Source organism: Branchiostoma floridae, chromosome 7, assembly GCF_000003815.2.
Source record: "Branchiostoma floridae strain S238N-H82 chromosome 7, Bfl_VNyyK, whole genome shotgun sequence".
NCBI classification, from domain to species: domain Eukaryota; kingdom Metazoa; phylum Chordata; class Leptocardii; order Amphioxiformes; family Branchiostomatidae; genus Branchiostoma; species Branchiostoma floridae.
The window spans coordinates 4,794,604-4,806,682 of record NC_049985.1 but is presented as its reverse complement, the minus strand read 5'-3'; the positions used below and the strand labels follow the sequence as shown (position 1 = coordinate 4,806,682).

The 12,079-nt window shown below is 45.1% G+C and overlaps 1 protein-coding gene across 1 annotated transcript in view; it reads left to right on the top strand.

Annotated features, from left to right (window-relative positions):
* Positions 1-10,852: 10,852 nt before the first annotated feature.
* LOC118419271 (malignant fibrous histiocytoma-amplified sequence 1 homolog) overlaps positions 10,853-12,079 on the top strand; it is a 9,668-nt gene continuing 8,441 nt past the window's right edge. Inside the window, exon 1 of the mRNA XM_035825618.1 lies at positions 10,853-11,703. Coding sequence (XP_035681511.1) covers positions 11,374-11,703 — 330 coding nt within the window. The 5' untranslated portion in view covers positions 10,853-11,373. The remainder of the gene's footprint in view (positions 11,704-12,079) is intronic.

Below are 12,079 nucleotides of genomic sequence, written 5' to 3'. Positions count from 1 at the left end.
GAAAAGAGTTACATACATGTATACAAAGATACAAGTTTGTTGCCATACATCAAAGTACAATGTAGTTGATAACAACCTTTTGTGTTTGTTCACATGTATGTCTTGGCCCAAAGTCAAGCCAAAGGGCTGTACTGCACACATTTCAAGCATATGTGCAGCATCCCAAACCTTTGGTACGGGGTATACGATAGCAAAGACAGCTGCAGAGTCAAGGTTGGTTGGTTTCTACACACACATTCCTGTGATGACCTGTGATTTCTGAAGGACATTGTTGTGCCAACAGGCGAGAAGCAAGGCTTTACATCATTACCTTGGAACTGTCCCACTTTTAACAGTAGAACACCAATTTCACTCTTCAGGGAGTTCATTTACAGAAGTTAATCTGATTATTGACGTTTGGATGAGCAATGGAAACAAGTTAAACAGTCGGGTTTATAGGGGAGGGGATGGATCCAAACAAGTTTGTCTCAAGTTACTTTATAAAGTCCTTGCTTTCGCCAAGTAGAGGGTTTTGTTGTCAGTGTCATTTATTTGTGTGTGTGTGTGTGTGTGTGTGTGTCTGTCTGTCTGGAAAGCAAAACTTGTCAAGCTGTGGGTAGATACTTGTGGAAGTTGTGGTGTTTGGTAGGGGTCGGGAAATCGAAGGTCAAGTTCGATAATTAGCATCATAGCGGCTTTCCATGGTACTACAGCAGAACGTCCGGTTTTAACATCTCGTTGCTATAAACGATGTAGCAAGATCTTTCAAAGCTGTCCCTAGGCACAGCACAGCAGGATTCTGTTAATAAAGTCCCTGAAGAGTAAAATACTGTTTATACATTGTGTAGTGGGATATTTCGAAGGAGATGACGTAAAGCCTTGGGATCTGTAGATCTGTTTAAAGATCTTTAAAGTGCGAGAAATCGTAATGGCACGTCGGCATGTGTAGAAAATTGAAATTAAACAGTTAAGATGGGAGATAAGTTGTTCCACACCCACTGGAACTTTACGGTTCGTTAAAGTACATTAAGAAGTTTTCCCAAGACGATAATGTTTTCTCTAATAGCAGACATTAACCCCAGTTTCCTGAGCTCCTGATGTTTTAACCCGTATATAAAACTACCCTCTTGATCCGTCCATTGAACAGTTTGTTGAAGCCAGTCTACCAGAACTGTTTCAGAACCTCTCTGTTGTGAAACTCTAATACCCATGACTTGGGCTTGCACTAAGTCCTATAAATCAGGAACTATGGGGCTTGTGACAGCGTCTTTTCTGAGGATGCAGTGTGAGTGTACATGTGTACGGTTGGCTTGAGGTTGTCCACTACGATTTGCCCTATAAATAATACCCATATGACTGGTCAACAGCCCGCAGAAACTTTTCCTGTCCATCAGCCTAATAAAAACTCTACACCTTGAACACCAACGTGTGCGTTATGTGTTAGAAATTCGATTTACCATGTGCACATGGTATGAACCTCACCCCTTTCTCTATGTATCACTTGAAGAGTTAGTTCTTTAACCTTCTCCCTACTAAAAATTAAACCCCGTAAACACACCAAAAATCATGAATATCCGTTGTTCCCTTCTTGAGTTGTCCACTTCAGAAGAAGTTTTTGACAAAAATGTCCCTGCTATCCCAAAACTAATTGCTAGGGGGCCCAAACTTATGTCACTTATACTTGAGCACAAGAGCTACCTAACACTCAAAATCGGGACCATATCTTGTTCAGAACACAGGATAGCAAAACCGGAAGTTCCGCTGCAGTACCAAGGAAAGCCGCTAGGTGGCCCAAAATCTAATCACTTCCAGCTTTCATCACATCCCACCAACACACCAAGTATGAAACCAATCCGTTCTTGAGTTATCTTGATCACAGACAGACAGACAGACAAACGAAGGGTAAAATATAACTCCATGACATTTCATTGAGGTCATAAACCAAGACAGATTCGGTGCGAAAGTGCCACTTCAGTCGAGAGAGAGTTAAAAAGTTGCGTTTAACAGGCATTGGTAATTTATAGATCTGTACGCTATCCTTACTATAAATTTCTTTTATAAAATTCCTGAAGTAGTGAAGGCTGTGAATATATTGAAAGTAAGTTTTAAAACAATTATCTTCAATTTCAGTAGTCGGCGGTGACGGAAGGGTGGGTAGAGGTGATAAAGAAAGTAGAAATAGACGGAAAATCGATTACAACACTAAATGAATATAATGAAGAAGTGAACTTAGAAGTATTAGTGAATGAATGATGATTTGGGTTATCTACGCAGTACTTGTACATAAAATTGTACATCAAAACTTTTTGTTTGTGTTCGCTTCATATGGACAATATTTCCTACACATCATATTGTATCACGACAACACAAACTACAAAGGATCACAAAGGGCGTAGGCTTGTGAAGAATATGCCCTGAGGCAACAACGGTCGTGTGACAAGATAGGACGTCATTTTCTCACGCTATTTGAGGTGCACAATGATTGGCCCGAAAAGTATGACGTCACTCCCCCTATAAATAAGAGATGCGCGCATGAATATATCATTCTACTGTGTGCTGGCCCTCCGGCTCGTCTGAAGCTAGCAGCGTACGTCCTTCATCGCCCCAGCGCAGAAAACTTGCCGGGAAAAGGCCACGTCGTTGCCGGGAAAAGGCCACGAGAATGCCGGCGGGAGACTCGCTACTACACGATACGGTGCAGCAGCTCAAGCTCGTGACGACAGCTCGTACTCTCCCGGGTATTGTATCCGAGATACACGGTACCACGCAAGGTTTGGTCGAACACAGGAAATCATTATCTGAGCCCGGTCTGGAGATTTACTTGTTCGTTTTGTGGTATGGTATTGTGGTGAGACATGTTTGATATCTGTAGTCTAGGCCTGTTGCAGGGCTCGCAGAGTCATGTTTCTGCCGTACGGAAGAACTTCACGTTTTTGCAAATTTTTCCGGTTGACTGTCACATAGTTTCATTGTCGCGTTTTGTCTGTTGCCTGTTTGCTGAGTGTTTTGTGAACGCTTTGTAAACGTTGTATGCAGGTCCGACGGGAGAGAGCTACCTTTAATATTTAGAATGTTTCTTTTCAGTTTTTGGTATATACGATCGCATCCTCTGTTGAATTTTGCTGTGGCCACCTGTTGACGACGCTGATTAGTGGTGCTGTTTAGGAGTTTGCTATCTGTGTGTTTTTCTTGTTTTATGAAAGTGTTACCAGGATGCTAGAGCTGTCGCTGTCGAGGAGATGCAACATGGCTACCCTCTGAGTCACCGTGGTGGGATAATAGAATCCGTTGCCATCCTCTACCTTGGAAGGCAAGGGAGGCTTTTGTCTGTTATTGAGGAGAGTTTCAAACCGAGATGTTCACCATTTTCTTGTCATTTTCTGATTTTTGTGTATATTCTAGTGATACGCAGACACGTGGTTTGAAACCCCGAACAAAGAAGCAAGATGGATACTCTCACAGTATCGCCGTGGCTGAAATCACAATCTGCATCCATCCTCTACCAGGGAATTCTACGAACGCCTCCATACAGTGCGGAGGTCCATTACAGATCTAGAGCTTCGCCATTTTTCTTGTCATTTTCTTTAAATCTTTATATTTTTTTTCGTGTGTATGGTTTTATGCAGGATTTTAGGATAGCACTGTCATGGCATCGGGACTCACTTTGGCTACCATTTTTGGATTTCTTTTCAGGAATTGAAACCCGCCGCCATCCCCCTCGTGGGCGATGTAGTAATGCAGACTGCCAGCGTTTCTAGAGCGTGGTAATGCAGACTGCCAGCGTTTCTAGAGCGTGGTTTTTGTTACGTACATGTTATTGTTATACGTTTTCGTTTGTCAAGTTTAATTTTTTGGATTGCGTGGGTGTTGCCCGTACGTAAGGTGATTGTCGTGTGCGTGGCCTATTTTTGCCAAGCTTAGCGTGTGGTTGTTGAGCATGTATGTACGGGGAGCACGCATGGCCTAGGACTGTTCATGTTATCGTGGCTTGCCCACCTTTGAGCGCTAGGCGGGGGGATGTCGAGTGCGTATGGTGTGGATATTGTTACGGCTGGATTTTGTGTGTAATTTCGTCAGCGGTATCGATAATTGTGTTTTGTTTTCCGCATAGTTCTCAGGAACCGGGACGTGCTGGTTCACGCGTGACGTTCTCCCCCACCCGTAACGACCCTTGTAAGAAGTTTCGGACTTCAGGGATCTTCAGATGCGGCAGGTACGACAAAAGATGTAGCAGCAAGTGGTGGCGCAGGAACAGCAGCCTGTCAGCCTCTCTTAGGCCCCCTCACCCTCCTCGCCATTCCGGACACTTGAGTGCCACAAGGAAAGGACAGCTCATGAAGACGGTACAGCCCGGGCAGGCACCGGCGAAGTGCCGCGGGTAGAGCTCACGAAGACGGTAAGGCCCGGGCAGGCACCGGCGAGTGTCGCGGGTAGAGCTCACGAACGACGAAGATGGTAAGGCCCGGGCAGGCACCGGCGAGTGTCGCGGGTAGAGCTCACGAACGACGAAGATGGTAAGGCCCGGGCAGGCACCGGCGAGTGTCGCGGGTAGAGCTCACGAAGATGGTAAGGCCCGGGCAGGCACCGGCGAGTGTCGCGGGTAGAGCTCACGAAGATGGTAAGGCCCGGGCAGGCACCGGCGAGTGTCGCGGGTAGAGCTCACGAAGATGGTAAGACCCGGGCAGGCACCGGCGAGTGTCGCGGGTAGAGCTCACGAAGATGGCCATGGTAAGACCCGGGCAGGCACCGGCGAGTGTCGCGGGTAGAGCTCACGAAGATGGCCATGGTAAGACCCGGGCAGGCACCGGCGAGTGTCGCGGGTAGAGCTCACGAAGTTGGTAAGACCCGGGCAGGCACCGGCGAGTGTCGCGGGAAGATATTGATCTCGGTTCAGATCAGTTCCGTTCATACACAGAGAGGTGGCACCAGCGTCTTCACATTGAACTCAACCAAATTTAAAACCCCCTGAGTTTACGAAATTGAAATACCCAGGCAGGCACAGGGAAGTGCCGCAGAAGAATATGGAGCTCACGGTGGATGTTTTAGGAAGGAAAACGTACTCGTACTTCGCCGTAAAAGGTTTTGAAGACCGCAAGCCAGAAATCATATCGCCATGAGATCGAGAAGGCATTGAATCCACAAAATTGTGTTGTTATATAAGGACGGTCGCACTAAATAGGTACCAAGGGCAAGGCATATTACACTGGAAGGTATACAAGTGCGAATTTTCTAGGCAGTACGCAAGAAACACATTCCTTAACCACGTGTGGGACAATATTCTTAAGAAGTAGGGAAAAAAAAAAAAAACAAAAAAAAAAAAAACGTTACATCAATTCATCGTTAATTGACAACTGATTGTGTTATGGATGTATTACACTCCTTTACGTTTAGGACCGCATTGTAAATGTGTGCATCAAAGCTGTTTGTACATATGTAAATACTTTTTGTTTGTGACCGCATCTGAACTGTGAGCAGCGACACCTGTCCTGCAGTACAATGTGAACCAGTCAGAATTGCCCTGAAGAAGGTAACAGACGGTCACCGAAACGTCGGTGTGAATAAAGCATTGGTTGGGTAAAAAGAGTCTCTTTATTCACATTTCGTAACCAGTTTGGCATAACTGAATAAAAGTGTTTTAAAACTGGAGATATGCGGGTCCAGATGTCTTACTGAGAGATGACTGTGGTGTGATAGATGGCGGTTGGCTGAGGAATGAGTCCACTCTGCTCTGTACTTAATTTTCGTCCCAGCCCGAGACTTTGCATAATGACGTTACATTTTCAGCGACAATATTCAGCAAATTGCAGTTCTTGACAAGTGAGCTTGAAGTCGCATGTAAGAAAAGGGGCTCGAAAAGGAAATGCTGCAAGTGAGAAGTCATCTCGGGTAAATAGTTCAAGAAATCTTTTCCATAGAGGTCACAATAGTTGTGAAAATCTGAGTTTGTTTTCCTGGGAAGTGTTGTACATAGTACTAAAACGACGCAAAGAGAAGGATCGCTCTTGGCCGCCTCTGCATTTGGTAGACTAAGAAATCCAGTGTGGAACCGCAAGGATATCAGATGTTGTGATATGCGCCTTTGCCAGGCACGTATACTCCCTATCGCCACATATGCCTGTGTGACAGGGACTCTGGAGTGGTCACATGAGCTCCTCCTGTTAGCTTTCGATTTGAGACACCTAGGGGCGTTTCTCTGTATTGCGCTCCGAGATCGTGTACCATAATTGAAGCATCAAGCTAGACATGGATTAGAACACTCTTTTGGTTGATACAATTTTGGTAATAAGACTAAAATGGCTCAGACTGGTATTAAAGAAGGGAGGACTTTTCTAGGTCGGAAACCTTGTAAGAAATCGTAGGCTGGATACCGTAAGGTGTTACTTCGCTATTGTATTAGACGGATTTTTCATCTCTGGCTGTCGCTTCACTGACTGAGTTGAATCAGCCGACACAATTGCAAGTACCCTTACAGATTTTACACCGGATCCCAACATCGAAGCTATGATGTGGAACACTATGTTTGTCTTTCGATTCCATCTTGGGCTTACCGCTATCTCTATTAAGGAAAAAGAATTTCGTGTTTGAACTGTTGAGAGGTCGTCCGGACTCAGAATAATACTTTTGGGCATTATGCATCTCCGAGGTCGCGGTGGGCGTTTGGAACAGTTTTGCACTCCACTTGTGCAAGCCTGGTGTCTTTCCATATTGTTGCTTCGGTGGGTCGAGTTTATTAAGCAGGAAGAGTGGCAAATATGAGCGTCTCCGTCCTCTGAAAGGTTGGGGATCAGCATCGTCAAGCGGATGCTTGAAAGTTGAGGTTGGATAAGGCTGGGGGCCGTTGGGCATAGAGACAGTCGAGGCTCAAGACAAATGGTCCTGCGATGCGAGGGAAAAATAGTTTTGTTTTACCTCTAACGCGGATAATTCAGAACTGGGCTTGGCCGTGTCCTCATCGTTCTTCCTTCGAGTGATCGTAGAGGAACGGTTTTGAGATAACAATTTTGCGTTGCTTCCTCCATTTTGTTTGTCGTGCAGCAAAAAATGAGAGTGGGCTATATATGAGTGTTGGGTTGTTTGAGAGTGGGTACCGTACAAGGGAGAGGCAATGTGAGAGGTAAGATGAGAAAGGAGTTACATGAGAGAAGGGAGTTGAGAGAGGGGAAATGAGAGATGGGGAGTTGAGAGAGAATAATGAGAAAGGGTGTGGTGAAAGAGGTATAGAGGGAGCGGATGACAAGCGTTCTTCTAAAGGAATGTTATATTAGCCAGATAGATCCAGATACGAACGCGTTGATGTATACAGACACAGACACGTTAATGCGTTACGCTGAAGGGCGGTTACGTTAGCTAGATATCTATACTAATTATAGATACTGATACAGGTACAAAGTTAAGGGGTTCAAAGGGAAGAGGAAGGGCTCAATAGCCAGAGATGGCAAAGGCGGAAGACGACGATTTCCGCATCACTCATACTGGAGGGCCAATAATTACGCACCTCAAAAAGGATACTATTTGAGGTGCACAATGATTGGCCCGAAAAGTATGACGTCACTCCCCCTATAAATAAGAGATGCGCGCATGAATATATCATTCTACTGTGTGCTGGCCCTCCGGCAAAGTCTGGAGCCTGAAGCGTCCCACCCACCCGCCCATCGACAAGTTTTCTGCTTTCTGTGGAATTAGGCATCTGCTTCAGGATGGTCGCTTTAGCACATAGGTGACTTTAGGCTCCAGACGACGATTTCCGCATCACTCATACTGGAGGGCCAATAATTACGCACCTCAAAAAGGATACTTTCTGTGATGACTGAACTTAATTTCATATAACTACTAGAATATCACACAATTAAAAAGACAAATGTGATCATTGTCGTACGTCACTGCATTGTCTTGTCGATAGATGGATAAATAGACACACTAGATAGCTGACAGATGAATAGATAGAAAGATAAACGAAGTAGATAGTATCCTATGTAATGTCCTTGGATAGATCGATGAATAGATAGGTAGATTGATATAGAAGGTTCGGTAGATAGATAGACGGACAGACAGGAGACAGACAGATCGATATATAGACAGATCGACAGACAATCGAAAGTAAAAATGCCAATTTAGCCAACCTTAATACATTATACGAATTTTGTTGAAGGACATCTAGGGGTGATTTAGATCTGTTCCCTCGGCTATAAGCAAACAGAATCACTTTGACGATGTTTGTGACATTCAATCCCCCCGAGCTGACATGCTATGGCTGGGTAGGTTATAAAGTTAATCTATTAAACTTAGGTCCAAACTAAATTATTTTCCTTCAACTTTCTTACATACTTTTTATACAAATTCTGTTGAATGACATCTAGGGGTGATCTAGTTCTTTTCCCTCGGCTACAAGCAAACCGAATCACTTTGACGATGTTTGTGACATTCAATCCCCCGGAGCTGACATGCTAACACGCAAGGGTCATTCCCGTCGACTGCCCAGACCGATACATCAACACGACCAGGCGGCTGTGTCTGTGCTAAACACCGGGCAGACGACCCCGTTAACATTCCGTACATCCTCCCCGCCTATCTCCGGACGCCGGCTGGACTTTCAGTAGCCTGGGACCCAGACTGTTTCAAGGGTGTGTTTATAGTGAATGAATGAATGAATGAATGAATGAATGAATGAATGAATGAATGAATGAATGAATGAAAGACCTTTATTGTACATCCATGCCTCGACGGGTAGGTACAGGTCACTGATAACAGACATAACAGGAAAGCAATAAGATACAATTTAACTATTTGAAGGTACTAAGCTAACAGGATGGTCACGCCTTCTCACTTCTTTGTACAAGAGTATATGTAGGAACAGATAGTCATAAATGTTTGATATACAGGGTTTATCTAGGAGCATCGAAAATAGCTCCATGGTAGCTAGTCTGTGTAACGTAACACAAACGCTGCTGTCCAGGGCTGTAACTGGCCCCTCCCCGCAGACCGGATGTTGGGTGGGCTGCTATAAGCGAGATTTAATCAGGCTGCCATACCTTCGTAAGCTCCTCGGTGCTGAGAGTGTTACCTGTGCCCCCAGTGCAATAACACAAGCCGATAGATTTTTATGGGTTTGGTATCAATTAGAAAGGCTCAAAACATAGGATAACAGTAAAAGATCAATTCTTTAGTAAAATAGAAGAACTGGGATCAGTAAAACACCATAAAGCGTCTTGTAGACAATAGTTAGTATTATCATGCTAGCTTCACGGTTCCAGGATTTTTTTCCTTAGGGTCTTCCTCAGGGGGTAAGGCAAAAATCCTTGGGACGTGTTGCCCCTGGAGCCATGTAGCCAGTATAAACCCTTGAAACATTACGATATAGGCTATATTCCCAGCTGTCAGCAGCCTTACCAATGGAGCGTCCGCCACCCGGGTGCATTACGGATGGACGTAACGGTGGAGCATTGCCGGAACGCACGCGATGTGGACTACATGTATGGCCTTGTGTGTGTGTGTTACCTGCTAACAATTCATCTTGCAGTACAAATTTTTCAACAAACATAGAAGGACTGAGAAAGAATCGATAAACAGTTATTGCTGGTCAGTTTTTCTAATTTTTTTCTCCTTAAATTAAACTGACTTTTCAGTTATTATTTAACAATTCATTTATCTATCTTTAATCTTATGATTGTTAATAATCGTATACTATAAAGCTTGTTACTTTTTTGTCATTGTCTAAAATACATCGTTCATTCTTTATATTCCAGTTTTCTTTATATGCTTATGGAACAGTTGTTGCAAATGCTATGTAATCTCTAACACATCGAGCATTGTGTAAAGTCATGACAAAATATCATCTCGTCCTTTGGGAAAACTACTATCTAATCTGACCCACATACATGTATTTGTGAAAACAGGATAACATTCCTTTATTTGGCGCTGGCACGAAACACGAAATACCAAAACCCATATTTGAACACTGACAGCACAAACGTTGACAATGTACTAATTGTCACCACACGTCCCGCAAAACACGCCTCTGGCATTCTTACAACTAGCCTGGATGCCAGACTCTTTAAGCCACGGTCTGAACGTGCCAGCTCCTCTGCTCCAGGGCCAGCAAACGTAATCGCTACGACCTGTACTTAGCTCGTTGGAGCATAAATGTACAATAAAATTACGGAGAGGACGTCACGGAATAGCCTGGGTACCATCTGATTTCTACACTCCTTTAATACACTCGCTACCCTGAAGTATTTTTAGGATAGCGAGTGTAAGGAGCCCCGGTAGAAATCGGATGGTACCCAGGCTAGTCACAGAAGAGACGCGGAAGATACTATAGTAAGTTTGCATACCGGGCTACAGGCATGCTACGCAGGGTCCAACTCAGGGGAGATAGCCTGGATTGTTGCCAGGCCGTTCATGGGCCTCGGGTTTAGGGTCAACATGCCCCCAAGGAAATTCTACAACAGGCCCCCTAGTTAGACCCCGCTTAGATAGCTAGATAGATATTACTGAGATCAGTGTCTGTAGATTGGGGGCAAAAGGTGGCAGGTGGAAGCCCTGGAAAGAGCCCGGTTTCCAGACTGTGATTTGAACGTATTGACTCTTTGAGGAGTAAATCATGACCTTTATGCAAACACATTTGCTGATCAAACAGGGTTTTTACACAGTGCACTCCGGGGCGCTCTCCGACACACTTTTCAAGTTTACTCCAGTAATAGCTACTGGTTCACGCCCAAGTTCAAAGTAAACTTAAGTTAAGAAAATCAATTTAGATGTTGCGAAAGAGATGCACTAAATGGAACGTATGATTTTGACACATATTTCAAGGGTCACAGAAACGGTGTTGATTGCACTTGTTAAAAGAAGCCAGACTGGGGCATGTACAGTATCCGACCCTACCACATGCTGTATATGGGCGGGGGCTCTGCAATCATTCCGGTTATTCCAGTGGTGTGATGCCTCTTGGGAAAGACCAGTGGCATGTTTTGGGGGCTAGCTGTTGCAAGCGGGGCAACCAGTGGAGTGGAAACGGCCCCAAAACATTAGCGTCCAATCTCGTCCAACAAGTTTTCGCTACCTGCACAATCGTGTATACACTGAGATTGCGGTAAGATTTCGCCATCATTCTGAAACGAGGTATTTGTCAAGGGATTTAATATCTAAATCAACGAATCTGTGTTAAGGGCGGGGTTGAAACTTAAATCGAAATGCCTGGGACCTACCGAGGACGTGAATACTGTGATTCGGGACCTGAGGTTTAATATGATTCTATATCGGTGACGGATGACAGCGATCGTAAGTTCAACAAGCATATCAGTGTGTTTGTCTTTGGCTAACGACACCAAGGACAACGTGCCTGCGTTGTGTAGGCAACAAAAGTTGCTCCCTGTCGGCATGCCAGGATTGTGAAGGATGGGGAATAAGGACTCAAGACCCGTGTCGGTCCCCGTACACCGGCAGAGGGCCCGTACACCGCCTCAGAGTCAGGGCGTACGCCAGGGCACGCCCGCGAGAAACAGCCCGGGGAAGAGTCGGACTCCGCCGCCGAAACCGCCCAGGGCTCCCCGCCCGGAGAACAGCACCTCGAACCAGCACCACAGCCGCTCGCTACCGCTTCCCAAGAGAAGGGGAAGACACCACAGCAGCGGTAACAACAAGAACCAGAAAAACGGGCACCTTCCCAACGGAGCCGGCCGCTTCGGACACACGGGAAACCTGACTCGTTCCATGTCAACTTTCGAGGTATGTACACAGCATTCTAATCACCCTCATAAAACATAGCCTTAAGTGACACATACATAGTCCCCCGTAGTGCATATACTAATCTTATAGGTTTATTTACCGAGCTTCAACTATGCATATCAGTTACAAGGCCCTGCCAAAATATAATGGACTCTTTGCATGATTAGATCAGATAATCAAAAGAAGATGATAGGCGGAATTCTATTAACCTGGAATCCAGTCTACTGCTGGATGGGCCTACCGTACTTAGTGCAGGCTTTGTACGGGGCCAGGGAAGCTCCCAGCCGCTTAGGTAACCGGCCACACCTCGGTGAATTTATCTTGGATAAGACTTACTCCAGGCGGAGTTTATTTTTTCGGAAGCTTTTCGCTACTT